At 39.6% G+C, this 22,647-nt stretch overlaps 1 protein-coding gene across 3 annotated transcripts; it reads right to left on the reverse strand.

Annotated features, from left to right (window-relative positions):
- Nucleotides 1-1,312: 1,312 nt before the first annotated feature.
- oprm1 (opioid receptor, mu 1) lies at nt 1,313-22,069 on the reverse strand. Of its 3 annotated transcripts, none has more exons than XM_086093112.1 (6): nt 21,610-22,068; nt 9,457-9,803; nt 6,171-6,346; nt 5,676-5,854; nt 4,227-4,410; nt 1,313-3,794 (listed from the first exon to the last, which is right to left on the reverse strand). In XM_086093112.1, exons 1-6 carry the CDS (start codon nt 21,897-21,899, stop codon nt 3,789-3,791), a joined length of 1,182 nt encoding a protein of 393 aa, XP_085949238.1. In that variant the 5' UTR covers nt 21,900-22,068; the 3' UTR covers nt 1,313-3,788. The 3 variants fall into 3 exon arrangements, with proteins under 3 accessions (XP_085949238.1, XP_085949237.1, XP_085949239.1); XM_086093111.1 differs by having other exon boundaries at nt 9,454-9,803; XM_086093113.1 differs by lacking the exons at nt 1,313-3,794; nt 4,227-4,410 and having other exon boundaries at nt 4,464-5,854; nt 9,454-9,803; nt 21,610-22,069.
- Between the last annotated feature and the right edge of the window lie 578 nt (nt 22,070-22,647).

Below are 22,647 nucleotides of genomic sequence, written 5' to 3' on the forward strand. Positions count from 1 at the left end.
TAGAAATAGAACATCCTGCTGTAGTGAGTTGAATGTCTCGTAGCAAAATGTTATGTATAATAATTGTGTGTGTGTCGCGCTTCCACAAAGAAGCATGCCGCAAACTTTTGTCGTAGTTGCATTTTATATATGCATTTACACAACAGCAAAAAGTGGGCTCTGTACAGTTTATACACCAGGACCATGTTCAGCAAGAAGAATAGCAAGAACAATCATATATTATATTATATATATATATACAATTTTTTTTAATCACACTTAAAAATTAATATAACCACAGAACACAAGCACAAGCCATGTTTTTACCATGTTTTTGTGGCTTTTAAAACAAATTTGAGTCTTAAAAAAAAAAAAGAAGATGCAGCAATTATTAGAATAATTGAGGCATTTAAAACTGGAGTTCTCCTTTTGCATCAGCATGATTGAAAGTTTATGGCTGCAATAAAATCGGAGGAAATTCTGGCATTTTGCAAAAAATAAATAAATAATAATAATAAGAATGATGATGAGTGAATGAATTCTTGATTTTAAACGTGTGAAAATGACATAAGGACCGTACAACAAAATAAAAAATGTAACTAACGTAAAAAATTATTTTAATTGTGCATTGTCGAAAGGTGGTAGGAAGAAGTAAAACATATTTACTCCTATCTTATAACACTGTCGAATTTTGATTTTTTTTTTTACAATATAGTACTATAGTAATATAATCATAATAATAATAATAGGTAAGGAATATTGACAGATATAGACATCCTTATTCCTCAATAACCCAATATACATTGTAAAGTAGGCTTTTACATGATCAGGATTTTGGAGCCGATCAGCAATTAAAAAAAAAAATAATAATAATAATCATCACTGATCAAACAATCAATATTTCTGTGAAAAGTCAGTGGCTCAATTTATCTTCATATGAGAGAAGAAAAAAAAAGAAGTGGCACACGGAATATCAAGCCGGCCCTAAAATCCAATCAAGTGACGCCATCGTCTTAATATGATGTGACGACGGCAGCGTGCCGTTGTTTCATTAAGCTTGCAATGTCACCGACGTTGATTTCCCAAAAGAGTTGCAAGATGCCATTTTTTTAACGGCGACACGGCGCTCCAACCTCATTCGGGGGAAATTCTCGAGAAAGTTTACTTTTCAGTTTGGCTCTTTTCTGCACTGCTGCGATTTGGGCACGGGCAGACTTGCTCCTGCTCTCCCCCCTCCCCTCCTGTTTCAATTTTAGCAATCTTGGTTTAGTGTGTTGTTTTTTGCTTTATATTTGCTGCAGGATCATCTTTAACATTTTGGTTTATTTGAGTTGGGGGGGGGGGGCACAAAAGAAGCGCAATGAAGGCAGAAAACCCCTGAAATTAACATTCGCTAGCGTCGCAAATCCCGTATCCCTCAAGTGGGTTTTCGAAGTAGGGTTTGAAGCCAAGATTTCAAACCAGGGTCAGGGTTTCAAACGATGGTTTTAAACTGGGGTTTGGGGTTTCAAGCTGACGCTTCAAGCTTAAGCTTTCAAAGTAGGCTTTCAAATGACATTTATTATTTTTTTTTTAACATGGAAGTTTTAGGGTTTCAAGCTAAGGATATGCTTTCAAATACAAAGCATAATTGAAGGTCAAAAATGTCTTTCGAATATGTTCTATGTGCAGCTAAACGGCAAAATCCACCCGTTGCTATCCAACTCGATGGGCGGCCATTTTGCCTTGCATCTAAAATGGCCGCCCGCCCTGAGATGTACGGTTGAAAATGAGTTATGCGGCAAAATCCACCCGTTGTTATCAACTTAGGCGGCGGCGGCCATTTTGCTATGTATGTAAAATGGCCGCCCCCTGGAATGAATGAATACCAACCGGTGGATTTTGAAGTTTAATTCATATTCCACAAACACAATATTAATCATGATGCTGCGTTTAGACTAATCGGAGTGCATAGAACATATTGTCGAGAAATGTTTTGACTGGACTTTAAGGCTTTCATTCCCTCCGTTTTGCCTTGCTGACCAAATATGGTCCATCCATCCATTTTGTATTTATTTTTGCTGGCCAGGCCACGAAGAAAGCGTCACGACACACACCAAAGCACCAGCAGCAGTAAATACAGCACACACACACATTACAGCACATTCCCATGTTGAAAATACATCAAGTGAGCCTCCGCCGTGTCCGCCGTCCAGCACGCGCACACGCACACGCCCGCGTCGTCAATTAAAGCGCCGTGCGTCGTTAAAGTCTGCAAAACGCACAACACGCATGGCAGGCCCTCACGTTTCCCCTTTTAAAGTCCGCAGACGATGCGCAGAGCTCGTCTGTCGTCGCAGTCCACGCACGCACGCACGCACGCACGCACGCACGCACGCGCCCGCTGTCCAAACAACGAGCAGAATGATGTTATGAAAAGCGCTTGGAGCAGTTAATCCTGATCCTTCATATCCAGCTGAAGGTCAAACTTGGAGGGCAAAAAGTTGCACTCGTGCTGGGGAAAGTCACATCTTGACTTGTTTTTAGACTCTTCTTGACTGATTATTTATTGACTTTGTATTCGACAGGATTCTTGACAAATTCTTAACTTGGTTCTTGATGTGGTTCTTGACTTGGTTCCTGACGTGGTTTTTGACTTGATTCTTGATGCGGTTCCTGATTCTTGATGTGGTTCTTGACTGATTCCTAACTTGGTTCTTGATGCGGTTCCTAACTGATTCTTGACTTGATTCTTGATGTGGTTCTTGACGTGGTTTTTGACTTGATTCTTGATGTGGTTCGTGAAGGATTCTTGACTTGATTCTTGATGTGGTTCCTCATTCTTGATGTGGTTCTTGACTCGGTTCTTGACTGATTCATCACTTGGTTCTTGACTTGGTTTTTGACTTGGTTTTTGACTTGATTCTTGATGCAGTTCCTAACTGATTCTTGATCTGGTTTTTGACTTGGTTCCTGACGTGGCTCTTAACTTTGTTTTTGACTTGGTTCTTGACTGATTCATGACTCGGTTTTTGCCTTGCTTCCTATGCGATTCCTGTCTTGGTGTTTACTGGTTCATGACTTGGTTTTTGACATGATCTTGACACTGTTCATGATTTGGTTTTTGACTGGTTCTTGGTACAGTTTTTTTTTTTTGTATTTGGCTTTTGATTTGGGTCTCGATGTGGTTCCTGACTGTTTTTATGATCTGGTTTTTGACTCGGTTTTATAAATTGTCTCTTGCTCCAAATCAGCACTGGCGCCAGTTTAGCACGAAAGGCGTAGAAGTATAAAGCTAGAGTACTTCTTCACTGATTTCAGCCAGTTGATCCGACAGCCTTGCCGTTCTCGTTCTAGATCTTAGCTAGAAAATTGGATTGGAACAGTATTGCCTGGTAGATGTCTGTTGTTGTTGTTGTTTTTAATCTGGCCTTGGTGGAGGTCCACAGTTTATTACAAAACTAGAACTTTGACTGAAGCCCTTGTATTGGATCTCATCAGAATGTGCAGGTGTACCTATTGATGTCTGTGAAGAAAGAGGATGATGAAGAGCTAAGGTAAATAATGATAATAATAATATAATAATGATGATGATGATGATGGTCAGCGTCTTTGTATTTGTTATTTGTCCATACTGCGCTAGTCTGCGCACATACTTCACTTTCCGACTTGCAACATTTTTGCGCCACAAGCAGTGTGTAGGTGTGCGAAATGCGCGCGCGCGTGACTAATTAGAGCCCTGTGGTGACTTGGGTGACTTCCGAATTGGGGTCGTCGTCGGCGCCGTGGCCTCGGCGGCGGGAGTCGATGGACGACTCCTCCGCGGCTAGTCATACCTGCCGACAGACACAAAATGGACGCCAGTTTAAAGCGTCTTAAAAAAAGCAAGGCTACGTTAATGGCGCGTCTTTTATAGCTTTGGCGACACTGCGTGATCGAATTTGTTGGCGTATCATGTCGTGGACCAGTCGGGACGCCAGTCATGTTGTGCTAGCATTAGCATCGGTGCTAGTTATGTGCAGGACTTGAATTTTAGTGCAGACTCGACTTTTTGCGACGGTAACGTTAAAATCGAGACTTGAGACTTACGACTTTTAACATTTGTGACCGACACTCTCCTTTGGCATTTAGCATTTACGTTCATTGAATTAGCCAAATTAGCCTCATTAGCTTCCAGCCATATCTTAGCCAAATGACTGTTTCTATTCACCATGGTCGTTTTACGGTCAGTTACACTTCTTAGCTGTAGGGGGAGCTCTCCACCATACCTGCTGATTGGACCTGTCTGCCGTCTGCACGCTGTTGGGCTCGCACTTTGGCGCCTTGCGTCCTACCGCGCCCACCCGGGTAGAGTTCTGCATCTCCATTAGCGAGGGGCCTGATGAGCAGAACTCGCGGAAACAACGCTTGAAGTTCTCGTCCAGATAGCCGTAAAGCACCGGGTTCAGGCTGCTGTAATTGTGCAATATACAGTAATCAACATTATTGCATAACAGAAAGCAGTGTGTCGTGCACCGTCTTGAATACAGCTTTCGGAAAATAAAAGGCCACCCAAAAAATAAATGTAAGAAAGCAGCATGTCATACACTTTCTTGAACAAAAAATGTGCCCAATGTAAACACTGTCTTGAATCCAAGTTTTTAAAAATAAGGCTAGTCTCGATTGTACAAAAACACAAGAGCACTATGTAGCAGCAAGTAGCATTTCATGCACCATCCTGAATAAACAATTTAAAAATAAGCCAATAACAGTAAGCAGCAAATCCTGCACTGTTTTCAATTTAAAAATACGAAAAAAATAACATGCTGGCAAGCAGCATATCATGCAGTCATGACTAAAAATGTGAAAAAAATCAATTATTACGTTGTGTCAAGCTACATTTTGAACTTGAACAAAATAAAATGCACACAAATAACCTACGCAGCATATCATGCACTGTTTTGACTAAAGAATTTCTGAAATAAATCTGTTACAATATAGCCACAAACAACATATCGTGCACTGTCTTAGATAAACCCTTAAAGAGTATAAAAGTACATCACAACATTGCTTTAAGCAGCATAGCATGCACTTTCTTTGCTAAACAATCTGCAAAAAATAAATAAATAAATCAGCCAATTAATACATAATTTAAAAAATACCATCATGACATTACAACAGCATATCATGCACTGTCATGACAAAAAAAATGTGGAAAACAAATTCAGGCAACATTTAATGAATTGTCTTGAACAAAAATAAGTGCAAGAATAAAACACGCAGCATATCATGCACTTTCTTCAATATAAAAAATAAATCTGTCACAATATAGCCACACACAACATATCATGCACTGTCTTGGATAAACACTTAAAGAGTATAAAAATACATCACAACATTGCTGCAAGCAGCATAGCATACACTTTCTTTGCTAAACAATCTGCCCCCCAAAAATCCAGCCAATTAATACATAGTTAAAAAAATAATAATCTTGACATTACAGCATATTCAGAAATTCAGGCAACATGTAATGAATTGTCTTGAACAAAAATAAGTGCAAGAATAAAACACGCAGCATATCATGCACTTTCTTGATGATCAAAAATAAATCTATTACAATATAGCCACAAACAACATATCATGCGCCGTCTTGAATAAATAGACACTTTTAAGGCGAACGTCTTCTTCCAAATAGTGCCGTGGCGTCTGGTCGCCGGGCGGCTTTCAGCGGTCGGTACCTGTTGGTGTAGCCCAGGGCGATGCAGAAGTGCCAGGTGACGGTCTGCAGGGTGGAGCTGGAGATGTTGATCAGTGCGATGATGATGACGAAGATGTGGATGGGCGTCCAGCACACGATGAAGACGGCCACCACCACCAGCACCATGCGCGTGATGCGACGCAGGGTCCGGTCCTTCTCCTGGAACAAAAATCAACGAGCGGCTCACTTTCATTTCCCCAGACATTTTTAAATCTCCATTAAATGTTTTTCCAACGTAAAAAAAAAACGATGCTGCGAGGGTATTTATTGATGAAATCAATACACGTCGGTGGCCACCTTGAGCTTGCAGTTGATTCTATTTAGCCTCGTTTGCCTTTAAAAAGAAATATAGAGAGAAAGAGAGCTTTTCAAGCTCCCTTTTTGATACCAATCCATCCATCAATTTGGACTTCAGTTCTGCATGGTGGCCATTGTTTGGCCCTCCCCCCAATTTGAAAGTCAATTTGTGGTTAACCTGCGAGCCGGACAGCATGCGCACGCTTTTCAGGCGCAGGACCATCAGGCCGTAGCACACGGTGATGATGAGCACGGGCATGATGAAGGCGAAGATGAACACGCAGATCTTCAGCAGGATGTCCCAGTACCACGACGGGTGCGGGAAGACCAGCTTGCAGTCCACGATGCCCGAGTCTGTGCAAGGGGGACACGGGCAGAAAAAAAAAAAAAAAAAATACGTACAAATCTTAGGAGAACAAAGTTGTTGCTTTTTGTTTATAAAATCAAATCCACATGATGATAATTCAGTAATGTTTATAAGGGGTGTAAAAATGTGTTCCTTTAACGGCACCATTTTTTTTTAACGTGCGATTAATGAGCGCCTTTTACTTGGAAAGCCTGTATTGGGGGAATTCCCGTCGCAATACAGTAGACGCGTCCACGACAACATTTAGCAGTAATAATAATGCATATGTTTGCGGGGGTCAAGTTGTATTTTACAATTTAAAAAATGTGCTGAACTTTACAAGTTACTTCATATTAAAGATTAGACAGCTCTTAATATAAAAAGAAAAATGCACTGAGCTGTCACCGTCTTACAAATGCAATTATGCCATCTAGTGGCAGAATTTTTTTTTTTTAATTTTAACTAGAGCTGTCAAATGAGTACATTTTTAATCAGATTAATCACATTTTAGAATTTTGATTAATGACTATTAATCGCTCAATAAACAAGGCTTTTTTTAATCAACGTTTTTTTTTTCCGCCAAATTTGAAGAGCGCCAGTTATGTGTTCATTCCTTTGACATTTCATGTCACGAGGACGTCTTCCACATTTTTGGATCCACTGCACGCGCTCATCCTCCTCTTTTCTAATGCTTACTTTTATGCATGTAAGTATGTTTATTGCTTAAACGCAACCTGTGCTACCTTTGAATGTAGCCTTCTGCTGTCACGCTAAAGGATCATCCATGGTCAAAATTAATAGTGCGTTAATTCATCAGTTAACGCTTTAACTTTGACAGCACACAATTTTATGAATTATTATGAAATTACTGTATCAATGACTAAAAGATGCAGCAACATTTCTATTTTTATCCCCCCCCCCCCCCCCACACACACACTTTTATGTTAATAAGAGTATGAACATTTTCAACATTTATGTTTACAAGTAAACAGATTAATCAGGAGTTCACTATTGAAGTCATGCGATTAATTACGGATAATAAAAAAAAACACCCCTAGATGAAAAGTCATAAAAGTTATTTTCCAAGCATAAAGTTGGATTTCGCCCCAAGATAAAAACTCATTTTCAAGAGAAAAAAAACATATCAGTTTATGTCTACATAGCAGCACTATCCTGTTATTATTCTTGAAGAATTTGCCCATTTCTGTGTTTTTTTTTCTCCCTAAATCAAACATGAAGGCAGTCGCTTTGTCATCGTTTGCCGCCATGTGTCCCGTGTTTGTCCTTCTGTTGTTTTTGCTCTTTTTATGGCTAATCCAAAACGAGGCTGTGTAACATGTAAACACAATTATGAAATGGATAACAATGTCATATAAAATGCGTTATTAAAAAAAAAAAAAAGCTCCAGAGTGGGGCAAGTCGCATCATCCGCGTGGATATAATTCAAGCAAATTAACGTGTAATGAACACTGCGACTGGCTTGCTTGGGGTCTTTTGCAAAGGAGCACAATTTACTACTTATTCTCCAGCGAAAGGCTTCCCGGTGACTCATTTATACGAGTCGCTGGCATTGTCAGCTTAACAGCGGAGGTAATGGAGAGAAAATGGCCAATTAAGTTAGCCGAGCGTGATTGCGCTGCCGTCGCGTTTGGAGCAAAAAAGCGAAGCCTCAAAGAGTACCAGATCTCGGAAATGTTTAGGAATTGCTTTCTCATCGGGATTGGAGTCCTGCTTGTTGCAATGGGTGCATTTTTTAAAGACAAGACAGTGCATGATATGCTGCTATGACATGAAGTATTTTGGGGAAATTCTTTTGTCGGTACGGCATATGCATATTATGCTGCCACGTCATGATAAACGTTTATTTAAAAAAAATATTTCCTGTTTAGTCAAGACAGTGCATGATATGCCGCTTGATACTATGTCATGATTGACATATTTTGGGGACTTTATTTTTTTTAAATCAAGATAGTGCATGAGTTGCTATTTGCTGCTACATCACGATAGACATTTTTTAAACTATTTAATGAAGACAGTGTATGATATGCTGTTTGCCGCTATGTTACAACATACTTATTCCAATTTTTTCTTGCTTGCTAGACATTAAAAAAGAAAAAAAAGAAATATTTAATCATAACAGCGTGTGATGTGGTGCTTGCTAATATGTCACCATAGACATATTTTCGGAAATGAGTCAACAGAGTGCATGTTATGCTGCTTGATGCATGAATAAATAAATAATTTAGTCCGGACAGTACATGATGTGTTGCTCACTGCTACATGATCAAGATAGACATTTTTTTTTTGCCTATTTAATCAAGGCAGCAGCAAGCAGCATATAATGCATTATGTAATGAATGACATATTTGGGGATTTTAAAAAAAAAGAAGACGTTTTTAGTCAAGACAGTGTATGATATGCTGCTTGCTGCTACATCGCGACATAATTTTTTAGAAATATTTAATCAAGACATAATATGCTGTTTACTACTATGTCGTGGAATTTATTTAAGACTGTGCATGATATGCTGTTTACTATTATGTCATGATTGGCATATTTTGTGATTTTCAAGACAGTACATGATATGCTGCTTGCTGCTGTATCGTGATAGACATTTTTGGGAAATATTTAGTCAAGACAGTGCATGATATGCTGCTCTTTTCTTAACCAAATAATCTAAAAGAAATACATGATATGCTGTGAACTGCTCAATTGTGCCGGACATTTTTTTGGAATTTATTTATTTAAGACCGTACATGATATGCTGTTTGCTACTATGTCACGATTGACATATTTTGTGATTTTCAAGACAGTACATGATATGTTGCTCACTCTTATGTCATGATAGATTTTTTTGGGGGAAATGATTTTTGTCGATTCAGTGCATGCTGCTGCTTGTTGCTACGTCATGATAAACATATTTTGGGGGGAATTATTGAGTAAATCACAGTGCATGGTATGCTACATTTTGGAAATAGTTAAGACCCGTACATGATATGCTGCTCACTGCTACGCCAGGATAAATGTTTTTTTTTTTTGTTTTTTTTTAATGATTAAGTTATGAAACTACTTTGTGCCAAACATTTTTTGGGGTAACGGTTTAGACAAGACTCACTACCGACGACGGTGGAGGCCATAAACATGACTGGCAGGCCGATGGCGGACGACAGAATCCAGTTGCAGACGTTGACGATCTTGGCGTTCCGCGGCGTCCTGAAGTCCAGAGCCTTGACCGGGTGGCAGACGGCCACGTAGCGGTCGATGCTCATGGTGGTGAGCGTGAAGATGGACGTGAACATGTTGTAGTAGTCGATGGACATGACCATCTTGCACAGGATGTCACCGAAGGGCCACGTGCCCATTAGGTAGTTGACGCTCTGGAAGGGCAGCGTGCTGGTGACCAGCGCGTCGGCCAGGGCCAGGTTGAAGATGTAGATGTTGGTGGCCGTCTTCATTTTGGTGTACCTGCACGCAAACGGGTGAGGGTTTGACGTTACATTGCAGCATCGCGTTTTCTTCACTTCATGAGTATTGTTAGATCCACATTGACATGAACCCAAAATTTAAAATCAAGAAAAAGTGAAGGGGACAAAAATAGAAGTTTATTTTGTTAAAAAAAAAAAACTCACTTATCACAAATGTCATATTGAAGTAAGTCATAATATTATGATAAATAAAAAAAACTGATTTTTTTTGTTTTGATTTAATTAAGATACATAATTACATTTTAAGCAAACAAAATCCAATTATTTATTCTTCTTTTTTTTTTTACTTCCACCTGAAAATGATGTGACGACTTGCATGTGGCAAAACAAAAATCTGCATTGTCGCTGCGATGAGCTTGAACTTTCCTTTTTTAGTCGACCGGCCAGGAAACAATTTCCTTTAAAACTGCTTTAAGTGCACTCGAAATCTCTTTGCCGCAGATCCGCGAGAGCACAAATTGCGTGCGGCGAAAAGCACTCGAGCTCCTCCTTCTATTCCATGATTATTTTTGGACCAAATGATGAAAAGCAAAACAAATGGAGGACTTGAGAGCGAGTGAGTGAGTGCAAAACTCATTCGGTCTGAGGCCGCGTGCGTATCCTCACTTTGATTAAAGGCGGCGCAAACTAACAATGACGCACGGAACCCTCTCTGTCGTCTTTTCTTCCTTGTTTTTTTATATCCTCAATAATCCCAAATCCTCTTAACAAGCCTCCGTGATGCCATGTTTGTTCATTAAATTCAAATTAACTTGAACACTGACAGCTTGCCAGGCTCGTTATTTTGCCAGCTTTATTGGTCCGGGGGCGGTTAGCTGAGGTGATGGAGCGTCACGTGGTACGGAGCAGCAGAAGGGGCGTTTGTTTTTAATGCCCTCGCGGGCCACACCGTTCAGGTTTAGGTGTGTTTTTGGACTCATTCTGCACCAAACTTACAAAAGACTTTTAAGGATTCTTTTTTTCTTCTTCTTCTTTTCACAGCAAGAGCGCTATTGATTATGAACAATATCCAGTTATGTGAAGTGACAAAGTCAAACATTTGCTTTAATTCAGATTCTGTGGCCACGATTGAGGTTGGATTTATGAAAAGAGAGCCAGAATACGTTTCTGGTGTAACGTGAGGGTTCGTTGGTGGTTAATGGAACACTCTTTATAAAATGAGAAAGCAGGATGGAGACGGATTTCTTCTGGAACAACGTACTCGCCAGAAACGGAGCTACAGCGGCAACACTTCCTGATCAACTGATCAGCTGACCAACACTAACCAATCAGGAGCTAGCAAACAATAGGTAAGTCCAAGTGAATGAGAACAGCCGATTCAACACAATTTAGCTACTTGTATGAATAAATAAATACTTATACACATAAATGTGTGAATAATAATTCTGTAAACGTATATATATATATTTTAACAAATTAACTTAAATCGTACTCATTTATGAACCTTACATTGGCAATATTAGCACATTTTGGTACAAGAGATGCATTAGCGTGTTAGCGTTGACCCCGAGAAAAACGTTTTGGATTTGGAACAATATCCAACACACTTGAGCTGAGAAATTTGCTTGAACTGGGAGTTTTCTCCATTGCTCAGCAGGGTTTGTTTTGAGGCACGTTGATGCTGTTTTCTACCGTTATTGGCCAAATACAGGCATTCAAGAAAATAGCACGTTCTCACAATGTGTATGTTTGTCCTTAACAGAGTTTACAAGTGCGGTGTTTACCGGCAAGTTGGCACAACACAGCAGCAGGTGTTCAGTGGTTAAAGTGCTCTTAGCTGTTGTGCGCAGGTTGAATAGCCAGCGTGACTGGAAAATGCTTATTTACTCAGGAAAGTCGGTAACTACACATTATTGATTCCTCAAGTGTGAAATTAATTCTTGAGCCATGGCCAACGGCGAGCGGCGCGTTTATGGCTCAAGACAAACAAGCAAATGAGTAAATAATTTAGAGGTCGACTGTACACATGCACAGATAAGTCAATTCCTGTTTGCCTTGTTGCCATCCAGTGCAAGAGCAAAAATATCAACGCTCGGAGGTATTCGTTAACAAGGCGGACCGAAAGCACAATAACAAACCATATTTTTAATAAATGAATACCTCCGAGTAGAGATGGTGTGAAGAATTCTCATAACGAAAAACCTGTGAACTAAATGATGAGGATTGCAGTAATATTGCGAAAAGGAAATACAGCAAGGATTTGCTAATGATGTGGCACAAGTCAAATCATTAGGTACACTCGCATGGCAGCCAAAACTAAAATGTAAACAGTGGGAGGGATAGGGAATAGTGACAATTTGCACATAATAGACTGCCAGTATATTTTTTTATATTAATACATATATGTCTTTATAAGGACCTTACAATTTTTTTTATTTTTTTGTGTGTAGTCAAACTAAATAAAATACAGTAGATCCACTCACCTTTTGACAGATGGTGGAAGAAAAGACCCTTACAAAGAACTCTCTTTGTAGCCTCCATAATAACGTCATTAATAAAATAAAAAAATTAAATAAAAAAAGAACAAGTCACAAGCTTCATGCATCAACAGTGGTGTAGTAAAACTGAAATACAGAAGATATACTCACATTTTGACAGATGGTGAAAGAAAATACCTTTACAAAGAACTCCCTTTGTAGCCTCCATAGTAATGTTACATCATTAAAAATTAAAAATAAAGTCATAAGCTCAGGTATTCAACTTTTTTCATTAACCCCCTAAGTTTTTGCAGGACCTGGAATGCCTTTAATTTATTTTTATTTTTTTTTAACTCCCTTTGTAGCCTTGATAACAACTCACATTTTTGACAGTTGGCGAGAGAAAGGACCTTCACAAAAAAACTCCCTTTGTAGCCTCCATAATAACATTAATACATCATGAAAAAATATATATTTTTAAAGTCACAAGCTCAAGTATTCAACTTTTTTCATTAACCTGTTGAACTTTTGCAGCACCTGGAGTACCTTAATTAAAAATAAATAAATAAATAAAAACTCCCTTTGAATTCTTCATAACCTCTATATCATTAAAAAAAAAAAATGTCACAAGCTCAGGTATTCAACTTTTCAAGTTTTTGCAGGACCTGGGGTGCCTTTACAAAAAAAAAAAACCTCTCTTTGAAACCTTCATAACCTCGATTAAAAAAAACACACACACCTGACAGATGGCGAGAGAAAGGACCTTTACAAAGAACTCCCTTTGTAGCCTCCAAAAAAACAAGTGACAAGCTGAAGTATTCAACTGAGCTTTTGCAGACCTTTACTTGGAAGAAAAAAAAAAAACCTCCGTTTGAAGCCTTCATAACCTCGACACGATTCAGTAATTTCAACGAAACCATAACGCTCTTGAGCAGAACCTCTTGCGGCGGCGGGCCATTAATCTAGCGGGACTGCTGTTATGCAGCGCACTAAACATCGTTTGTCACCAAACGTGCAAAAAGTGTGCTGCTGCTGTTTTCATTGTTTCTCCCCGCCGGTAACGCTTTCCACGCGCCCCGAGGGCCTGTGACGGATTGCGGAGGTCGGCAAGCCGCGAGCCATCCCCGTAGCTTTCCATTCACTTCAACATTAAGAAGCACGACTTGAAGGAATGTGCGTTTCCGTGCCAGTACTTTCTGCCCGGGTCCGAGGAATCGAATGAAAAAGTTGGCAGACTGCAAAAAGCTATTTGTCGTCGCATTAGCGCTAAGCTAGTGTCGTTTATCATGTGATTGCAATCTGGTGGAAAAAGTCATGATTGCGCTCGTGCAATCATCGGCGCCCGCCCGCGCGCATGCTGGTAAGCCTCCATTTTGTTCAAATTGGATGTCAAAATGTTCCATAGGAGTCCAAATGTGGCTAACTTATAACCGTCATTTCTGCTGGGATTTATTCTGAATCAAGAATCATGAAACTGCAGGAAAGAAACCCAATTTTGTCTCATGCAAGTAAGCCACTGCTCACCCCGCCACTGCTGGGCCAATGGTAAAACTAAAACTAAAACTAAAACTAAAACTCAAAAGACTATTTCGTTAACGAAAAAAAAGAAAAAAAGAAAATCTTATTAAAAATTAAAACATTTTATGTTTACAAAACTAACTGAAAGTCACTATAATTATATCAAAAATGTTGTTCGTTTTAGTCTTTGGTAATTCATTTAATACATGAGCCTTTGGGGATGATTTTAAATGTGATTTTAAGTGTATTTATTTTAATATAAACCGAAATAAAAGTCATTTGAAAGTGTGTCACACCGAAGTGACGTTTTCATTTTACCATGGTGTTTATTAAATATCGTGCACAAGTAATACACATTAAAAATAAATAAATAACACAAACTGATACTGAAACTAACTAAAACGAAACTAAATCTAAGCATTTTTAAAACAGAACCACCAAAATTAATCAAAACTAACTAAATTTAAATAACAAAACTCAAAACGAAATAAAAAAACAAAGTAAAATTACAATTCCAAAACTATAATAACCCTGCCTCTAACAAGTAAAACAAGAAATGACTCGTGAAAACGTGTCAAAATCTTTCTTTGAGGCCATCTTGTGGCAAATAAGGGACTTTTTTTTTTTTTGCTACGGTCCCAAGGAGGAGAAATAAAATTGCGCTCAGCAGAGCTCATACTCCTTGCGCACTCTCTGACAATGAGAGCGCCACTGCCACCTGCTGCAGTGGATGTGCAATTACACTTTATTCTAATACAGCAACAACAACAAAAGAAGAAAAAAACAGGTCACAAAACCTTACAGTTACGCCTCGGCAAAATAAAATAGAAACTGACGCTGCTTTCCAGCGACAACATCCATCAAGGGAGTCGACATGCATTTACCCCCCCACCCCCCACCACCACACACACACACACACACACACACCCGCGCGCACACACACTCCTCGCAGTGGCTCAAGGCGAAACGCCACAGTGCCTTTCAAAAGGCAGACCCGCAGGATGTCAGTTATCAAAAACGCCGTGGCGGTCATCGGAACACATCCGCAAATGAAAAGCTTGAATTCAATTAGCAACGCGAGGCTGATAGTTTATTGATCCGCAAGGAAAATCCCGCATCGATCTCAATTACCTCAGCCAAAAAGCGGACACAAATCACTAGGCCAGCAATAGTAAAAAGTATTTTTTTTACATTTTATTGTATTTTTTTAATCTTGTAAGGTGACCTTGAGTGACAAAAAGCACCTAAAGTATGATGCGTATTTTCAGCCAATCAGGGGCTTGACAGCAATAAAAACAGTAAATCGTGTGTGAAAAGCATCTTAAAGGGGAAAAATTCTTGACAAAAATATGTTCTATGCAGCATCACCAGTCTTAATAGTATTCTGGTTAATATTGCGTTAGTGAAATATGAGTTAAGCAGCAAAATACGGCAGTTTTTAAAAAATCAATATCAGAAGGCGGCCATTTTGCCACTTACTGTTGAGTGAAAATGACATCGCAGTTTGCTCATGTCTCAGGTAACAACCAATCACAGCTCAGCTTAAAAAAAACAGGTGAGCTGTGATTGGTCGTTGCCTGAGCGCTGAGCAACTGTGATGTCATCTTCACTTGACGGCAAATGGCAAAATGGCCGCCCCCTGAGATGGAGAAAAACAGCTGGATTTTGTGTCATAACTCCTATGGACTAATTGCATAATTGTGCAATATAATAAGTTATACAAAATAAATTACGTCGCATTAAGAGGGAAGGCCCAAAAATTTATATTTTTTTCATCCAGTTAGTGTTCGTATTTTATTATTTTGTAGACAACAATAACAACAATGGCAAACCTCGTTAAAACAAAGTAGCAAATGCGAAAGAAGGAAATGCCCTACAAAAAAATCTAGTTTTCTCATCTACGTAGAAAAAAAAATCTGTCAATTAAAAATACATACAGAAAATAAGTGTAAAGTGAATATAAAAAGTCTGCACACCTCTAAAGCAAAATAAATCATTTCAAACCTTTTTTTTAGTATGACCTGTAACCTGTTGGAGATTTTTTTTTTTAAAAGAAGGAGTAAAACAAATTAGATCATGGGGTTGCATAAGTGTGCACACCCTCATTGGGGAATTGGCTATGTTCAGAAGTAACCAAGCACAAAGTCCCTATCATTCACCCTGAATACATTTCAGAAGTTCTAGGAGGCTTTTCTGAACTTTTTTTTTTTCTCTTAAGTTTTTGTGCTGTTCACCTTTCCTACGGCGATAGTTCCCGCCACAGAAAATCAGCGGCGCGGTGTTCTTTTGGTGATAAGCAGTTGCGCTTGCATCAGACCCACTTTTTCAAACCGCAAACTTCAATCTCGGTTTCATTGGACCCGAAGCTAATTTCCCCATAGCCTCCTTCATTTATCATTTCCCTGCAAGCTCATTTCTGACATTGATTGGCGCCGAGGCCTAATTATGAAGCGGTCAAAGGAAAAACGCCGTTATCCGGCGTGATTATCCGTAAAAGTAAAAAAAACGGGCGACCATTTTGAATCGCTGTCTTGCGCCAAGTAAATAACTCAAAAAGCAGCTTTGTGTTGTTGTTGCGTCGAGACTAATAGAGAGACAATTTAGCCCGGTGCTGCCAGCCAATGGGAACGAGAGGTTTGTCTGCTTGTTGCCACGGTAACAAAGCGGTTATGTCATCGCGCCCTGTTGAGCAAAATAGCTGAAGGTTGCGCACCTTGACCGGCGAGACCTCTTACGAAGACGCACACGCGTGTGGCAGACACACACACACACACACATCTAATTACTCCATGACAGGAAAGCAGAACCCCTCACAGTGCAGGACATTTTTTTTCCATTTTAAATTATGCGAGTAATTAACTTAATAGAGAAAAAAAGAGGATGAGAGTTTTTTTGTTTTTTTTGTTGTTGCCATTTTTGGTCTTCCATCAAATATAAGCGCATGACTTTTAGTGCAAAATGTGCCTAAATTGGTTTTGGACCTTGCTCACAGCAGACACGTAAACAACGTAATGGCACTTCCCATTAGAGCTTTGGCAGCGATGTCGCGCACTACATCAGTTTGGAAGCCTTCCCAACATCTGCGCTTTTGTTTATTGGAGCCTCTCAAGAGAAGTAAGACCAGTGACAGTCACTTCTTCTTACTCCCGACGTGTGTTTGCAACTTGCAAACGGGATTATGAATGAATGCATGAAGCATGCAAATGTCATTTTAGTTCCGAGAATTTACAGTAGCCCCGCCCCCACCCCCCCAACCCTCTGCCAGGAAACCCCACACAGGGTAACATTTGTCTTGATAGTCTTACAGTCTGACTGAGGTTTACACTCTGGCACGTGTTTGCTCCACGGTGTTGTGCGCATCAAATTTTAGTTTTAAATTCTGACATCTCATCGCTCCACAATGTGGTGTGTCCATGTCAAGTTGTGATCGCGCTGTTTTTGTACTGCGACTTAGATTTTGACAAGTGATCACTCCACAGTGTTGTGTGCATCCGTTTTTTGGGACTTAAATATACTGTACTATTGTTCCACAATGTTGTGTGCATCCATTTCTTGGACTTAGTTGTACTGTATTATTGTTACACAATGTTGTGTGTATCCATTTTTAGATTTCAATTCTGATGTGGTCGCTCCACAACGTTGTGTGTGTCCAAATTTTTTAGAAACTGCCGCGATCACTCCAAAATGTTTTGTATCCATGTCTATATTGTGTAGACTTAAGTAATGACATGTGATCACTTCACAATGTTGCGTCCATGTTTCTGTTTGAAGACTTAGTCTCACATGTGATTCTTCCATAACGTTGTGTGCGTCCATATTTTAGAGTTGACTCAGACTTTGAAGTGTGATTGCTCCACAGTGTTGTACTGTATGTCCATTTTTTTTAAATTAATATTCCGTAGACTTATTCTGACATGTGATCGCTCCACAATGTTACCATTTTTATTTTTTTGCAAAATACCGGAGTGCTCAAGTAGGGTCTTCAGGGCGGAAAAGGTGTTCATTTTGCACTCTCCTTCAAAACGCTTTCTGCTGTTTCCACGGTAACAAGAAGCTCCACTCAAGACAGCGCTTTCTGCTCAGCTAAATCGGATTGATTTTTTTAATTCTTTATTTACACAATGCTCGCTAACGAGAAAATTTGCGGACAAGCGCAAGAGGAAGTTTGAGGAGATAAAGAGTGAGAGGGCAGTCGTTACCCTTTTATGGCCTGAAGGGTTGCCACGGGAACGCCTTACTCACCCTCCGCCGTCTCTATTTAATCTGGCCAAATTGCATCCGAGACCGCCAGCGTAAAAGTGAGGATGAAGTGCACGTGACTTCCTTCTCTTTTTTTTTTCATCCCCAGGAAATGTTCTCAATGCACCATTAGCTAAATGGCCGTTATCGCTGATTGTCGAAAAGAACGAGAAAGACAAAGAAGTCGTGTCTCACATTAGCGCACGTCCTTGACGTATCGAGTCGGCTCAGGCACCGTATTTTTGTTTTGTAGACTTAAACTTTGACATGTGATCACTTGGGAATCTTTCATGTCATATTTTCACAATTTGGACCTTGACACAGAACAGAAAGTGGAGAAAAGCATTTTATTGGTGTGGAAATTGATTATCTTTATCCACCACAGTGTTTTAACGAGAAATGTTGTTGCTTGTTTAATTGCAAATATTTAATTTGCATATTTTGTAAAGCTCTACAGTATATAAAACAAATGTATTCATAGCAGATGTCAGATTGAGTATATGCTGTGGGCCGCTTAGCGGTCCTAGTTTGGCCTCCAGTGCTTAGGGCTATGCAATTAGTTGAAATTCAATTACAATTTCAATTATTACACTCCGTGATTACAAAATTGCCATAATTGTAAAAAGAAAAAAGATTATTAATTGAGATTATTTAAATATTACAACAGTTCAATGGCAATTTATACAGCAAGTAAACTCCAATGCACGATGTATGTTTTTTACAAGGAAACCATACTTGAATTTATACATTTGTACTTTTTTTTTTTAAACTAATTTCTGAAAATTTGGTCCAAAAGAAACTTTCACAATTAGTGTTTCAAAGAATTTTATTTAAAACTTAAAAATAATTATAATAATAATTTTGTTTTTTTTCATGTACAAACATTTTCTTGTTTTAAAAATATCAGATCGTTTGAATAATCGTGATTTCAGTTATTACCGAAATAATCGTGATTAATATTTTTTTTTAATAATTGAGCAGCCCTACCAGCACTTAAAGACCTGTGGTTCTCAAATGAGGGTACGTGCAGGCACTCGAGGGGGTATGTAAGATTTTTAATATAAATTTTTAAAAATAATTATGAAATGATCCAAATATTTCAGAAAAATGCAAGTTCTTAAAATGAACGTTAGATTCAGTAGGCTATTCAGCTTCATTGTTTCTCCCCAAAACAGAATGCTTTGATTTGTCACCGAGCATCACCTGTCAACCATTTGAAAACTTTATTTAAAATTAAGTTAGTGATTTCTTTTTGAGAACATTACTTTACTACGACCCAAAAAGAGGACACTTAATGGTGCTAATTTTTGTGTGCACAAATCTTGACTTAGTTAAGTTACTAAATGTGATAACCACTTAAATATTATTATTATTAATATACATTATTATGTCAATTGTTTATTTTTACTTCTCTTAAAAAGATTTTCTTTTTCAATCGATTGATTTTTAACGTCACAAACATCTGGCTTTCGAGCAGGGGTGTGTAGACTTTTTATATGAGGATTACTCCACAGCGTTTGGGAAGCAAAGCAAATTCAAATGCTGCTTTATTATAAAACGTCCCAATTCAAATCATGTGGTCGCAATTTGCCGGATACTCAAACATCTCCATCAAGTCAGTTGTTGTTGCTAAGCGCCCCAGAAAAAAATAGCTTAATTATGCATACGGTTAAACCTTTGCACACTCTCTCGTTTTTTTTTTTTTTTTAGCTGCGCAAGTGAGGCGTCATGATGCAGAGCAAACAAAGCGGCGAGCCATCTTCCGATAAAGCCAGCATATGCAGCGCATGTTTGACGCTGCATAGCAACACATGAGGATGAGGAGCTTGTTGAGGTTTTTTCCCCCCCCCTTTTTTTTTTTTTTTAATGCCAAGCTCAGCAAAGCAGCTAACGGATGAGGAAGGAGGACATTTAGGAGGCCATCACTCAAACGTGTTGTGGGAACACACTCGGGAACGCCCACCTGTCACTTGACATCCGACCGGCGCTAATGAAATAAGCATCCGCGCTGAATCCAACAGACAATCGTCAATGTGTGTGCGTGTGTGCGTGCGCAGACACGCAATGCTGAAGTGTGTTTATGAAAGCGGAAAAGCTATCTGCTAACTTTATAGACCGGTAAATGAAGCCATAACAGTTCAAATGGCATTCAATTGCAATAATACAGTGGAAGCTAACTGTATTGACATTGAAATCATCGGTTCCGCGAGCTAACTTTAAGTGCGCAGGCCGTCTTTTAAGGTACATTTGAAAGAACTTTCTTAATTGTTATGCGCGTGTGAAATTCTTGAACCGCTGCTAAAGAGGGAGTTTGCTGCGGAAGGGTGTTGTTGCCGCAAAAAAAAAATAATAATAATAATTCCAAAGTTTTCACGTCATTACATGAAACGTATCACGTTATTACAGGAAATGTAACATATCGGGTTAAAACGTGAAACTTACCACATTAAATCAAAAAACTTATGTTCGAACTTGAAACTTATCACATTATTACATGAGGTATTACGTTGAAGGCGAAATTTACCACGTTAAAAGGTCAAACTTGCCACATTTAAAAATGTGAAGCTTATCACATTAACTCATTGACATTTTCACTGAAGCAACCCCCTTCGCTCCCAGCTGTTTTACTGGATTTGGACTGATTTTGCAAGGCCCACAGAATATTGTGTTCTATTGCTATAGAAACATGGAACCTACCAAAAGAAACATTAGAGTCTCTTCTTTCATCAGGATTTTTTAAAAATATTTCTATCTGTTTCCATTTTGCAGCAATTAGCATTACACTCTAAAAAAAAAAACTGTTGGGTCAAAAAGGAAAAGAGGTTCACAATTGAGGCCTCGTGTGGTACCTTGAGGTTTCATGTGACATCATGAACGAATAAGAGTTGTAAAAATAAGCCATAAAACAGCCAAACCTTGGAAGCTTGCTGAAGTCTAATGAGGCCTTGCGTATACACACAAATAAAGTTTTGCCCCAACCCCCCCCCCCCCCAAAAAAAAGAAGCCAAAATTAAAAGCACAATATGATAACACTCACTGAACTGAAATCTAGTGAGGAACACTTGGGTCCTCACGTGACATCATGCACAATTAAGTGTCCCACAAAAGACAACAAAAATAAACCCAAATTTCAACTTTCTGTTGGAATCATCCTTGCAAAAACAAGCCAAAGAAAAATCTCCATTTTATCATTTGACACTCGAACTGAAGTCTAGTTTGTGACGTCACACCGGTCATACCCAATACTGTGATATTATGTGTGACTTTTTTTATTTATTTTTTATATATATATAGACAGCAATAGTACGACTTTTGGGTCGTTCGACTTGAAGATTCCCACCGTCGTCAGTTTGGCCTTGGCGGAGGTTCTGCGCCGCTTCAACCTCGATTACGATGCACATTTGGATCAGTAGCAACACGTTTGCGGGACGCCCCGCGTGTCCCGAGAACCAGCCGCGGGGACGTCAACGACCTACCGGGTCCAATCGGCGCGCAACTGCCGGCGAGTTTTTACGCGCAACGCGTCTGCTGACCAACAACAACAACAAAAAAGCGCACGTTTTCCTGCGTTGTGTTGCGTGCGTGCGTGCGTGCGTGCGTGCGTGCGCATACCTGACGATGATGTACATGACGAGCACGTTGCCCACCAGCCCCACCACGCTCACGATGGAGTAAACCGCCGTGATGACGATGGCGATGATGACCGGGTTGGAGTCGCCGTAGTCGGCGTCGCCGTAGTCGGCTCCGAAGCCCGGGGCGCGTTTGGCGGCGCACCCGCTGCCGTTGGAGCCCGCGCTCTCGTTGCCTTGGCACAGCAAGCCGCCGCTCACGCTGTGGTTGTAAAAGGGGGACATTGGGCTCCCGTAATCCGGGTCCGAGAAGTTGCCTGCTGCGCTCTCCATGGTTCTTAATTATTTATTTAAAAAAAAAAAAAAAAAAAAAAGGAGAGATGAAGCGGAGGAAGGAAAAGGTGCAGCTTTCGGTCCAAAGTGGAAGCTGCGAGGGACTAAAGCGAGAATGAGGAGGTTGAGTTGGAGTGAGGCGGGTGCGGGTGCGGGTGCGGGTGCGGGACAGGGAGAAAAAAAAAAAGAAAAAAGATATTTGGCCCCTTTTTGCAGCCTCCCTCTCTTTCTTTGCTGCGCTCCCTCCCCTCACATCCTTGGATTCACTCGCAGCCTTCATTTATTTTTATTTTTTTCTCACAATCTTGTCTATCACCTCGACCAAGTAGCAGCAACCAGGTCTGATCATATGCACACACACAAAAAAAAGAACACTTGAACAAAATGTGCTGTCGACCCCAAATATGTGGCACAAGGAAGCAAAAGAAAAAGCAAAGCAGTTTGACGCAAATTGAACTGAAGTCTCGTGACAAAATTGTTAGAGAAAAAGCACAACAGGTTGACGTTCGCCGAACCGAACCGTCACGCGCGAATAAGTGTCTCCCAAAAAAGAATCTGTCTGCCTGTGCCCTCATCAAATTCACCAAAATCGATTTCCACTTCCTGCATCAGATCGGATCCAGATTACATTTGGCTGCAGTTTAAATTTCCCATTGCAAATTATTATTTTTTTTTTTATCCACACATTAATGAGCAAATACAAACCAAATCAGCTACACTGTATGTGTGTGTTTAGAATCGTCATCTG

Source organism: Leptonotus elevatus, chromosome 13 (genome assembly GCF_054856555.1).
Source record: "Leptonotus elevatus isolate MCC_2025b chromosome 13, RoL_Lele_1.0, whole genome shotgun sequence".
Classification (NCBI taxonomy): Eukaryota; Metazoa; Chordata; class Actinopteri; order Syngnathiformes; family Syngnathidae; genus Leptonotus; species Leptonotus elevatus.